The sequence below is a fragment of the Panthera onca genome, chromosome A3 (genome assembly GCF_046562875.1).
Source record: "Panthera onca isolate mPanOnc1 chromosome A3, mPanOnc1 haplotype 2, whole genome shotgun sequence".
NCBI classification, from domain to species: Eukaryota; Metazoa; Chordata; class Mammalia; order Carnivora; family Felidae; genus Panthera; species Panthera onca.
Window position 1 is genome coordinate 115,649,719 of NC_138341.1, and position 12,692 is coordinate 115,662,410.

At 38.6% G+C, this 12,692-nt stretch overlaps 1 protein-coding gene across 5 annotated transcripts in view; it reads left to right on the forward strand.

Moving 5' to 3' along the window:
• Positions 1–12,692, forward strand: part of ITCH (itchy E3 ubiquitin protein ligase) — a 142,040-nt gene that overhangs the window by 78,780 nt on the left and 50,568 nt on the right. For all 5 annotated transcript variants that reach the window (XM_078444136.2, XM_081795334.1, XM_078444138.2 and 2 more), the window contains one exon: positions 12,472–12,629. In XM_078444136.2, the coding sequence (XP_078300262.1) occupies positions 12,472–12,629 (158 nt within the window). The remainder of the gene's footprint in view (positions 1–12,471; positions 12,630–12,692) is intronic.

Below are 12,692 nucleotides of genomic sequence, written 5' to 3' on the forward strand. Positions count from 1 at the left end.
TGTTAGCTTTTACTCCAGAGAGTGTATCTCTGAGATGATGGGTTTGAAAAGCATTTTGTAAACTGTCAAATGCTGTTAAATGTTACTACACAATGATCATGGCCATGACTGGCTTTTTCCCTTTGCTTTTATTTGCTTACTTCATAACTATAAGACTAAAAAGCAGGGCAGTATATACCCAGTGAACAAGGGTTTTGTGCCCCTCCCCTCCAATTTCTTGCCCAGTTATCATTTAGGAAGAATACTAAACAACTTTAGGTTACATTACCTTTTTGTCCTAATTCAGGCCCTATTGTATACTGTGAATATAGTCTTGTTAGTCTGCTTTCCTCTGTAGCATGTCTGGATGTCCTATATTATTCAACATTGTCTTCTGTCATTTTTATGAAGTTCAAGATGATTGGCACCTAGTATTTAAGATTTTGTTGTTAGAAGTACTTTATTGGCTGTTAGGACCTTACTGTATTAGCATCTTGGTTCTCCAGGGTTCTTTATCCTGTCCATAAACATCTGGGCTTATGTATAAGTTAGATATATATGCATGGTGAGATAAGCAGAGGTTTATAAGAATGTGGAGCAGAGGAACAAAGCCATAGTAGCATGTAATTAGTAGCTAATTCCTTTTAAAGATAATGGAGGTGGTGAGTTCACACTGACAATTCTATACAGTGTATAGGTTTCCATGTTTTCAAAATCCATTTCAAGTTTTAGTTTCACACCCATTTACTAAAAGAACTAAAACCACCAGTGCTCTTTTATTTTTTTATTTTTTTTTTTTTAATTTTTTTTTTTTTCAACGTTTATTTATTTTTGGGACAGAGAGAGACAGAGCATGAACGGGGGAGGGACAGAGAGAGAGGGAGACACAGAATCGGAAACAGGCTCCAGGCTCTGAGCCATCAGCCCAGAGCCTGACGCGGGGCTCGAACTCACGGACCGTGAGATCGTGACCTGGCTGAAGTCGGACGCTTAACCGACTGCGCCACCCAGGCGCCCCACCAGTGCTCTTTTAGTATGGCTATGTTTTTCAAACTTCAGAGTGTATCAGAATCACTTGGAAGACTCGTTCAACCACAGATTATGGTCTTATCTCCAGTTCCTAATTTGTTAGGTCTACGTTTGGGCCTAAGATTGGCACTTCTCAGAAGTTTCCAGGTGATGCCTATAGTGTTAGATCACGCCATACACTTTGAGAAACACTATGGTTAGACTTACAGGTATTTCTTAGATTACAACAAACTGTTTTGGGAAATTTTTTCAGTTATATAATGAAGTCTATTTCTTGAAAATCTAGGCTTACAGAATTGTCATTCTGCCTTAATCTCATACTCTTTTACTTCAGAACTAGTTTGAATTTTGTTTCTTCTCGAACTGTTTTTATTATTAGAAAATAATACATGATGGTTTTAAAAAATGTAAATCAGGGGGCGCCTGGGTGGCTCATTTGGTTGAGCATCCGACTTCAGCTCAGGTCATGATCTCACAGTCTGTGAGTTCGAGCCCCACGTCGGGCTCTGTGCTGATAGCTCAGAGCCTGGAGCCTGCTTTGGATTCTGTGTCCCCCTCTCTCTCTGCCCCTCCCCTGCTCATGCTCTGTCTCTCTCTGTCTCAAAAATAAATAAAATTTTTTAAAAAATGTAAATCAGTATATAAACCAAAATTATAAAAGCTTCATGGAAGAAATAGCATTTGACCTAAGACCATAAAGCGTAGTTGTAATTTGGTTTTGCATGCCTTGGGAAATTGGACGGGAAGGGGTTCTAGGTGGAAGGAAGAAAAACAGTTATAGAGATGGGGAACAACATAGGGTGTGTTGTTAGAAATCTTCACTCACAGTGTCTAGCTAAAAATAGGGTAATTGAAAGGGGAAAATGGTAGGTGGTGAATTTGAGAGTAGAATCCATTAGTTAATATTTATTGCCTCTTCTGTGTCAGGCAGTATGAGCATGTTTCCTGTCATTTCACTTAAACACTTTTGTGAGGTAGGTAGGTATGGATCATTTTTATGGGTGATAAGAAAACTAAGCCTAAGAAAGGGAAAGGAACTTGCCTGAGTTAATAGTATAGTGGCACAGTTGAACCTGCAATTGCCTTACCTTCAGAGCCTGAACTCATAATTGTCATGCTTTACTGTGACCTAAAGTGTTAGTTATTTTTAGTGTTACATAGGTTGGGGCCAGATGGAGGTTTTGGTTTGTAAATATAGGTATCCCTCATTTTGTGCTTTGCAGATACTTTGATTTTTTTTTTTTTTTTTAAACAAACTAAAGGTTTGTGGGAACCCTGCATTGAGCAAATCTGTCAGTGCCGTTATTTTTAATAACATTCACTTGTGTCTCTCTCACATTTTGGTAATTCTTGCTCTGTTTCAAACTTTGTCATTATTGTGTTTGTAATGGTAATCTGTGGTCAGTGATCTTTGATGTTACTATTGTAATTGTTTGGGGGCATCACAGACTCTGCCCATATACAACAGTGAACTTAATTGATAAATGTTGTGGGTGTTTTAACTGCTCCACTGATAGGCTGTTCCCCATCCCCCTCCTTGGGCCTCCTTGTTCCCTGAGTCACAACCGTTAGGCCAGTTAATAACCCTACAGTGGTCTTTAAGTGCTCAAGTGAAAGGAAGAATAGTATGTCTCTCACTTGAAATGAAAAGCTAGAAATGATTAATCTTAGTGAGGAAAGCATGTTGAGAGCCTAGATAGGCCAGAAGCTAGGCTTCTTGTGCCAAACAGCTAGCCAAGTTGTGAGTACAAAGGAAAAGTTCTTGAAATTTAAAGTGCTATTTCAGTGAACACACAAATGGTAAGAAAGCAAAACAGACTTACTGTTGATATGGAGACTGTTTCAGTGGTCTGGATAGAAGATCAAACCAGCTACAACATTCCCTTAAGCCAAAACCTAATCCAGAGCAAGACTCTAATTCTCTTCAATTCTGTGAAGGCTGAGAGAGGTGAGGAAACTGCAGAAGAAAAGTTTGAAGCCAGTAGTGGTTGGTTCATGAGGTTTAAGGAAGGAAACAATCTCCGTTTACATAAAAGCACAAGATGAAGCAGCAAGTTATTCAGAAGATGTAGCTAATTAATGAAGGTGGCTACACTAAACAACAGATTTTCAGTATAGATGAAACAGCCTTCTATTGGAAGAAGATGCCATCTAAGACTTTCATAGCTGGAGAGGAGAAGGTTAATGCCTGGCTTCAAAGGATAGGCTGACTGGCTTGCTAGGGCCTATTGCAGCTGCTGACTTTAAGTTGAAGCCAGTGCTCAGTGACCATTCCAGAAATCCTAGGGCCCTTAAGAATTATGCTAAATCTACTCTGCCTGTGCTCTGTAAACAGAACGACAAAGCCTGGATGATAGCACATCTGTTTACAAGGTTTATTGAATATTTTAAGCCCCCTGTTGAGACTTACTACTCAGAAAAAAGATTCTTGGAAATGTTACTGCTAATTGGCAATGCGTCTGGTCACCTAGAGCTCTGATGCTGATGTGTAACAAGGTTAAGGTTTTCATGCCTGCTAATACAGCATCCATTCTGCAGCCCATGGATCAAGGGATAATTTTGTCTCTCAAGTTTTATTATTTAAGAAATACATTTCTTAAGGCTATGATTGCTGTAGGTAGTGATTTCTCTCATGGATCTGGGCAAAGTAATAACTTTCTGGAAAGGATTAACCATTCTAGATGCCATTAAGAGCATTTGTGATTCATGGGAGGAGGTCACAATATCAACATTATCAGGAGTTGGAAAAAAATTTTTTCCAGTTCTCATGGATGACTTTGAGGGGTTTGAGACTTCAGTGGAGGAAGTAGTTGCAGATGTGGCAAAAATAGCGAGAGCCAGAATTAGTGGAACCTGAAGATATGACTGAATTGCTGCAATCTCATGTCAAAACTTAAATGGATGAGGAGTTGTTTCTTATGGATGAGTTCAAGAAAGGGGTTTCTTAGGATCAAATCTATTCCTAGTAAAGAAGCTGTGCAGATTGTCGAAATGACAAAAAGGATTTGGAATATTACACAAACTCAATTGATTAAACAGCAGCAGGTTTTAGGAGAATGGACTCCAATTTTGAAAGAAGTTCTACTTCAGTAAAATGCTATCAAACAGCATTGCTACAGAGAAATCTTTTGTGAAAGGAGGAATCAGTTGTTGTGGCTGACTTCATTGTTTTCTTAAGAAATTGCCACAGCCACCCCAACCTTCAGCAACCACCACCACCCTGATCAGTCGGCAGCCATCAATATCAAGGCAAGACCCTCCACTAGCAAGGAGATTAAGACTTGAATCACATTCAGTGTGGATGATGGGTAGGATTTTTTTAGTAACAAAGTATTTTTACATTAAGGTAAGTAAAAATTTTTTTAAACATAATGCTATTGCACATTTAATAGACTGCAGTATAGTGTAAACATAACTTATATGCACTGGGAAACAAAAATATTGACTTTATTGCAGTGGTCTAGAACTGATACTGCTGAGGTATGCCTGTATAGGCTCATAGAATCCTTCTGTGGAGAGGAAGATCTCTAAAAGTATTTGGGGCATTGGCATGATCAAAACTCCATAGGAAAAAGTATTTTATTTTATTTGGTAATCGTGTATAGCTTGTATTATCTGGTGGTGAGTGAAGGTGGGGGAGACCTATGTGGGAAGTTGTTAATAGTAATACAGTGAGAGATAAGGAGGGTTAGAACTGGGGCAATGGTGGTAGAAGAGTAGGGAGAGAATGTGGAAGTGAAATCAGTGAGACTTAGGTATTAAGCGTCAAGAGGAACAGGAGAGAAGGAAAGTCAAGTTGCCTGGGAGGATAGCAGTGCCACCCATAGAATCAGACCATGAGAGGAATACTAGCCTTACAACTGGAGAGTTATTCTAGATCTCCTGCATTCAGTTGATAATTTGGTACCAGAGGATGGGAATGCAACAAGGATAAGTGATTCGATTTGGGAACTATTTTAGAGATGATCTTTGAAATCATAAAATTTGAGACTCTAGGGAAAAATTCAGAACAGAACCATAGGAACCTATATTTAGTGAATGGGAGGAAGAAGACAAATTGAAGAAGAGATGGTTAGAAGTGGGCATACAAGATTAACTCAAAGAAGTTAAGAGAAAATGGTTTTAAAAGATGAGGTAATTGGGGCACCTGGGTGGCTCAGTTGGTTAAGCTTCTGACTCTTGATTTTGGCTCAGGTCATGATCTCACAGTTCGTGAGAGAGAGCCTCACAATGGACTCTGTGCAGACAGCTCTGAGTCTGCTTGGAATTCTCTCTGCCCCTCTCTTTCTCTGCCCCTTCCCCCCTTGCACACGCACTCTCCCAAAATAAGTAAACCATCTTAAAAGATGGAGTATTTAATGCTGTCAAATACTGCAGAAGAGAATGAGATACTAGACTAATTAAGCCAAGGAAAACTGGCTATATATGGAAAAAGAAAAAATCAAGTTAGAGCTTTATCTTGTCCAAGATCAGAGTAGATTCCAGGTTGACTTTAAAATTGAGTTCAGGGTTGCCTGGGTGGCTCAGTCAGTTAAGTGCCCAGCTCATGGTTTTGGCTCAGGTCATGATCTCACGGCTTCATGGGTTTGAGCCCCACATCGGGCTCTGTGCTGACAGCACGGAACCAGCTTGGGATTCTCTCTCGCTGCCCCTCCCCCCACTCATGCTGTCTCTGTCTCAAAATAAACTTAAAAAATTTAAAAGAAAATTGAGTTCAAAAAAATTAAATTATAAAACCTTTAGGAGAAAATGTGAATAGTGAACTTATTTCTGAATAAATTTGATTATATAGGAATATAAAACTTCTGTGCATTTTATGTCCCAGTATGTGATCTATTCTGGAGAATGTTCCATGTGCACAGAAGAAGAATGTGTATTTTGCTGCTTTAGGATGAAATGTTCTGTATATATCTGTTAAGTCCATCCAGTCCAGTGTGTCATTCAAAGCCATTGTTTCCTTGTTGATTTTCATTTAGATGATCTGTCCATTGCTCTAAGTGGGGTATTGAAGTCCCCTACTATTATGGTATTATTATCAATGAGTTTCTTTATGTTTGTGATTAATTGATGTATATATTTGGGTGCTTTCACATTTGGAGCATAAATGTTTACAATTGTTACATCTTGTTGGATAGACCCCTTAATTATGATATAATTCCCTTTTTCATCTCTTGTTAACAGCCTTTGTTTTAAAACCTAGATTGTCTGATATAAGTATGGCTACTCCGGCTTTCTTTTGGCGACCATTAGCATGATAGATGGTTCTCTATCCCCTTACTTTCAATCTGAAGGTGTCTTTAGGTCTAAAATGGGTCTCTTGTAAACAGCGTATAGATGGATCTTGTTTTCTTTTCTGTTTTATTACCCTGTGTCTTTTGATTGGAGCATTTAGTCCATTGACATTTAGAGTGAGTACTGAAAGGTATGAATTTATTGCCATTACGTTGCCTGTAGAGTTAGAGTTTCTGGTGGTGGTCTCTGGTCCTTTCTAGTCTTTGTTGCTTTTGGTCTTTTTAGGGTTTTTTTTGTTTTTGTTTTTTGTTTTTTTTCTCCAATCTTTACTACCCTGAGAGAATCCCTGTTAAAATTTCTTGCAGAGCTGGTTTAGTGGTCATGAACTCATTTAGTTTTTGTTTGTCTGGGAAACTTTTATCTCTCCTATTTTGAATGACAGTCTTGCTGGGTAAAGAATTCTTGGCTGCACATTTTCCCAATTCAGCATATTGAATATATCCTACCACTCCTTTCTGGGCTGCCAAGTTTCTGTGGATAGGTCTGCTGTGAACCTGATCTGTCTTCTCTTGTAGGTTAAGGACTTTTTTTCCCTTGCTGCTTTCATGATTCTTTTCCTTTTCCTGTTTTGTGAATTTGACTATAATATGCCTTGATGATAGTCGGTTTTTGTTGAATCTAATGGGAGTTCTCTGTGTCTCCTGGGTTTTGATGTCTGTGTCTTTTCCCAAGTTAGGAAAGTTTTCCACTATGATTTGCTCACATAAACCATCTACCCCCTTTTCTCTCTCTTCATCTTCTGGGACTCTTATGATTCTGATGTTATTCTTTCTTAATGAGTCACTAAATTCCCTAATTCTTATATCATCCTCTTTTGCCTTAGTCTCCCTCTTTTTTTCTGCTTCATTATTCTCCATAAGTTTGTCCTCCATATCACTGATTCGCTGCTCTGCTTCATCCATCCTTCCCACCATGGCATCCATTCAAGATTGCAGCTCAGTTACAGTATTTTTAATTTCATCCTGACTAGCTTTTACTTCTTTTGTCTCCACAGAAAGGGATTCTAATCTGTTTTCAGCCCCAGCTAGTTCTTCTGTGTATTTTCAAATATAGAATTAGAAGCGGATGACAGATACTTAACCAATATGAAAAGCGATAAATTGATATCCTCAGATTATAAAAGGATCTTACAAATAATAAGTAGAACTATTCTCTTATAACAGAAAAATGTATAAAAGATGTATACAATTCATGGAAGAAGAAACTCTAATGGCTTATAAATGAAATATTGTTGAACATAACATTTTTATTTACCAAATTAGTAAAGACTTCAAAATATTTAAATACTTTATGGTGAAGTGGACATTTTCATAACTAGCTGATGGGAGAACAGATTAATTATTATCTTTGAAAATATTTTTAGTAATATTAAATTAAATATTAAATATTAAAATATCTTCAAGATATTTGTATACTTTAACCCAGGTGTTCTATTCTGACTTTCTATAGGAAATAGCAATTACCTCCTCTTCCCCCACCAAAAGAAAATAAAATGACTAGATGGTATTTCTATGTATTAGAATTTTCTATAGTCATTAGATATTATAAATGTTTTTTAATAATTTGGGGGAAATGCCCAGTATATAATGAGTAATAAAACAAACATTTGCTCAAGATAGGAAACATTGTATGGTTACATACAGAGCCGGTGAAATAGGACTGGCAAGAGATAGTCCCATGTCTTAATGGTAATGATATCCAGAAGGCAGGACTGAAGGTGATTTTTATTTTATGATTAGAAGTTGTTTTTCACTTTGAAAAGTGAAAGTCTTTGAAAAACTAAAATATACTAAGTTCTTTAATAGCATAAATACAAAAAGTTATAATGAAGAAAAAGAGAAAGAACTGTTTTGAAGAGCAGTTAGGATTGAGGAAGTGTTTTAGGTTGAGGGGTTTGATTGTGTTTATGAACCAAGAGAAAAGATCTGGAAGAAGGAAGATGATGGAAGATAGAAGAAAGGTGTTAAATGATGATGGAAAGTCCTAGAAGATACAGGCTGAAATCAAAAACACAAAGACAAATTAGCCTTGAAGTAGTGAAGAGACATTTTTTCCCCCAAGAGGGGAAACAAATAAATGAAGATGATAAGAGCACAGAGAAATTTTTTTTGATTGATTTTTCCTTTTTTTAATGAAAGTTTATTCTTAAATGTACAATAGGAACTAAGACAGCACTTCATCCTAGCTATAGTTGGCAATAGATGCTGTAACAGACAGGGAATTCAGATGTTTAAACAGGAATAGTATTAAGGAACACCATTGCCTCAGGCACAAGAACAGGTTACTTTTTGTCAGGTTTCTTTCTTTCCTTTTTTTCCCTTTTTTGTTTAAGAGAGTTCAAGCAGGGGAGAAGGTTGTGGGGGGGAGGGAAGGAAGGCGGAAGGATCTCAAGCAGGCTTCACGCTGAGCGTGGAGTCCTATATGGGGCTCAATCCCACAACTCTGTGATCATTGACCTGAGCCAAAATCAGGAGTTGGAACTCAACTGACTAAGCCATCCAGGCTTAGAAATCTTTTCAGATTTCTTAATTCCTCCTGTAGGCCCTTCCCTGCAGCCTTTGATGTTAGTTCCTTGAGTTTCTTTTCTTCTTTCTGTTTCTGCTTGAGTGTTTTATCTTCCTTGTTCATCTTCTTGGGCTGTTTCAGGGGCTTCTGCCACCTTCTCAGCTGGACATGGCACCTACCTCCCCTTTGAAACAGAGAAAGCTTAAGGTAGATGAGACAATTGAAGGATTGCAGATAATCATCATATTAGGGAAGAGGCAGGATGACGGTCATCTACAGATTGGAAATGTGGTCAAAAGTAGATTTAATATGTAGAAAATGGTTGATTTCCAAGCAGTATGTATAGTCCAGTTGAAGTTGTTAAATAAGGTCAACTGTAGCTTTTGTCTCAGTCTCTAAAATGAGCAAGCTTTAGGAAACTGATGCCTGCCAGTATAAAAAGATGGAGACTGAAGAAACACAGTTTTAATTTCTTTTTGTCTTTTGCCTAAGTCTCTTTAATTGTACAGCACCTAGTAAAAGTCCTTTGCCCTACCAAATTACTATTAATTTTTATTAGTATTAATTTTAATATTAATACACCAATCCCAATGAACCTGTGGCCTAGGCTGTCATAGTCCTCTGTCATTTCTAGTTTTTTAGCTCCTAAGAGATTTGAGCTGTGATTTCTTCTTTTTAACAGGAAAAAAGGTGCTCACTTTGGCAGCACATACACTAACAGGAGGGAAGTAAAGACTTTATCTTATTAGACATTGGTAGTGAAAATCTACAGACTTTTCTTTCTTTCTTTCTTTCTTTTTTTTTTTTTAATTTTTTAATGTTTACTCAGTTTTGAGAGACAGAGAGCAAGCAGGGGTGGGGCAGAGAGAGAGAGGGAGATACAGAATCTGAAGCAGGCTCCAGGCTCCGAGCTGTCAGCACAGAGCCCGATGCAGGGCTTGAACTCACAAGCTGTGAGATCATGACCTGAGCCAAAGTCAGATGCCTAACTGACTGAGCCACCCAGGCACCCCTACAGACTTTTCTTTATTGGGCACAGTGGGAAATTTATGAGGACCTTTTATAGAACAGTCTACCCCTTTAATTTGGTATTTTACCTAGTTTATTTACTCTGCTAAAATAGACCTGATTTTGCACCTGGAACATTATTTATTATTACTTGTTGGCCCCTGAGAATAGTAGTAGAAAAAGTAAATGAAGGATTAGTTGCAATGATTGCTTGGGGTTAGGGGATGTTGGACTATAGTGAAGGAATGAAAGGTACTAGGAGAAGTAGTACCCTGGGATGGAACCCAAGTGGGACTTGAAGGGAGCTGATGGACTGTGAATATAGAGTGGGTTAAAGGCCATGATGAGACTGAATCAAAGATACGGTGGGAGGCAGGTAGAAGAAGTAGAACGTTGTAGGTAGAGAGATTTGTGAGTTTAAGATCTAGGAAGGAGGAACAATTTCTAAGTATCAAGGACATTTAAGGAGTCATCCTACTACCCAGATTGTCAGATAACTATATTGAGAAACTGAGGCCAAGGTGTTAGAAGAGTAAACAGCATGGATGTTGAAATCTCCAAAATTTTAATCCTCAACCCCAGGATATTGCATTTTTGAATCCAGTTTCTGGATTTCCCCTTTGTCATAGCAGATTTACCTCATGTCCCGAATGTTTCTCCTTCCTCACATACACCTGAAACTTGACTAGCACTGACGTGCATGGAGATTTAAGTACCTTTTCTTTGGTCAAATAACTTCTTAATAGCAGAGCCAGAGCTAGAAACCTCAATTTCCCACTTTTGGTCCATTCTGCCATTTGTTGTGTACCTTCTAAAAGGCATTAAGAACCTTAATTAGTTCTTAATATTTTTTAAGAACTAACTAGTAAAGTGTTGAAATAGTATGGAGAGGCAATACTCAGAGTCTTAAAGGGGTATGCTACTCAAAAATGGGTTTGGAACTCAGCACCTAGGGGTAGAGGAGCAGTGTCAAAGCTGACTCTTCCTGCATTCAGTTCATATTCTGGGGTGACTTGGCCTTCCTGTAGGAGTCAACACTAACCAGGTGCTGACTGCCAGTTACTGAGCTGTTCCTTTTATTCAAAATAAGCATTTGAGGCACCCGCAAGGCAGTCTTGTCATATCTTACTATTCACACAGATCGCCTGGGGATCTTATTAAAATTCTAGTTCTGATATAGTGGCTCCTGGGAGAGGAGTGCAAGATTGTGTATTTCTTTTTTTTTTTTTTTTTTTAACGTTTATGAAATGTTTATTTATTTTGAGAGAGAGAGAGAGAGAGAGAGAGTGAAGAGGGGCAAAGAAAGAAGAGAAAGAATCCCAAGCAGGCTCCTCACTGTCAGCATGAGCCCGATGCAGGGCTTGATCCCACAAGACATGAGGTCATGACCTGAGCCAAAATCAAGAGTCAGTCACCCAACCAGCTGAGCCACCTGGGCACCTCAAGATTGTGCTTTTCTCATAAGCCTCCTGTGTATTGCCTTTGCTTCTTTTCCATATTTTGAGTTCCATACTTTGAGTAGAAAAACCCTAAAGAACTTTAGGGGAGGGACACCTGGGTGGCTCAGTCAGTTAAGCAACCGACTTCTCAGGTCATGATCTTGCGGTTCGTGAGTTTGAGCCCCGCATCGGGCTCTGTGCTGACAGCTCAGACCCTGGAGCCTGCTTTGGATTCTGTGTCTCCCTCTCTCTCTGCCTCTCCCCTGGTTGCGCGCTCTCTCTCTCTCTCTCTCTCTCTCTCTCTCAGGAAATGAATAAACATTAAAAAATTAAAAAAACTTTAGGGGAACATAGTTTGAATATGATTTAATATGTGGTCATGCCTCTCAATATTAATTTCTTGAATTGATTAGATATTACTTTGTTCAGGCTTATTCTGAATAATTAATACTGTAGTATGGATTGATACTGCATAGTGGTTTGCTGCTTACCAGATAGTAGATAGCAGAGCCTTAGCTGAAGCTTCTTCAAACTGTCTAAACTAACGCTGTGCTGTCTAATTCATGGCTAGGTTTCCCTGGGAAAAGTAATCAAGTATATTTAGCTGACAGTGGTAAAAACTTTCAATCTGACATTACTGTCCTCCCCTCTCTCTTCTTTCTTTCAATTTATGTCATTGCTTTGAAGAAATAACACCTCCCTTTTAAAAAAGGTCTGATCTAATCGCTAATTTTCAACATTTTGTATACCGTTTTCTGGGATGGAAAGAAAACACCTTGTCTCTGGAAAATAAGTATACTTCTTTCTTCTGCCATAAAACAGTCAACCCTACCCTAAAACTGAAGAATATTAAGGGCCAATGGAAACCAGGAAAATTATGGTGACATTATCTGGGCTTGAAATAAAATAGTGCCCTTTCTAAGGCATTGGGATTTTGAGAATTTGACTCTGTTCCTGCTTATACAGGGCCTCCAAAGACTTAATTTGAAATCTGAACCAGCATACCTAATAGTTTTGAAGAGTCCCACATGTTTCTGTTGCCCTTAGGCAACTCCTCACTCTTGCTGCTGGGTGGGCTCTGAGGGTTACATATAAGACTCTACCCAAGGGCTATTCACGTACTTGATAAGGCCGGCCAGAAATTTTAAGTTTTGGTCTTGTTTTTTATTAAATTCAGTGAACATTAATTTTCCCCTCCCTTTCCCCGCTTCTTACCCAGAACAAATCCAAATGGATCAGATGAACCTGAGGATTCAGGGGCTGGTGAAAATAGGAAGGTCAATGGGAATAATTCTCCATCACTCTCAAATGGCGGTTTTAAACCTTCTAGGCCTCCAAGACCTTCACGACCACCTCCACCTACCCCACGTAGACCAGGTGTGTATTCCAGCCACACACTAGGGATGTAACTGTCAGTACTGTGATTATAAATAACGTTCT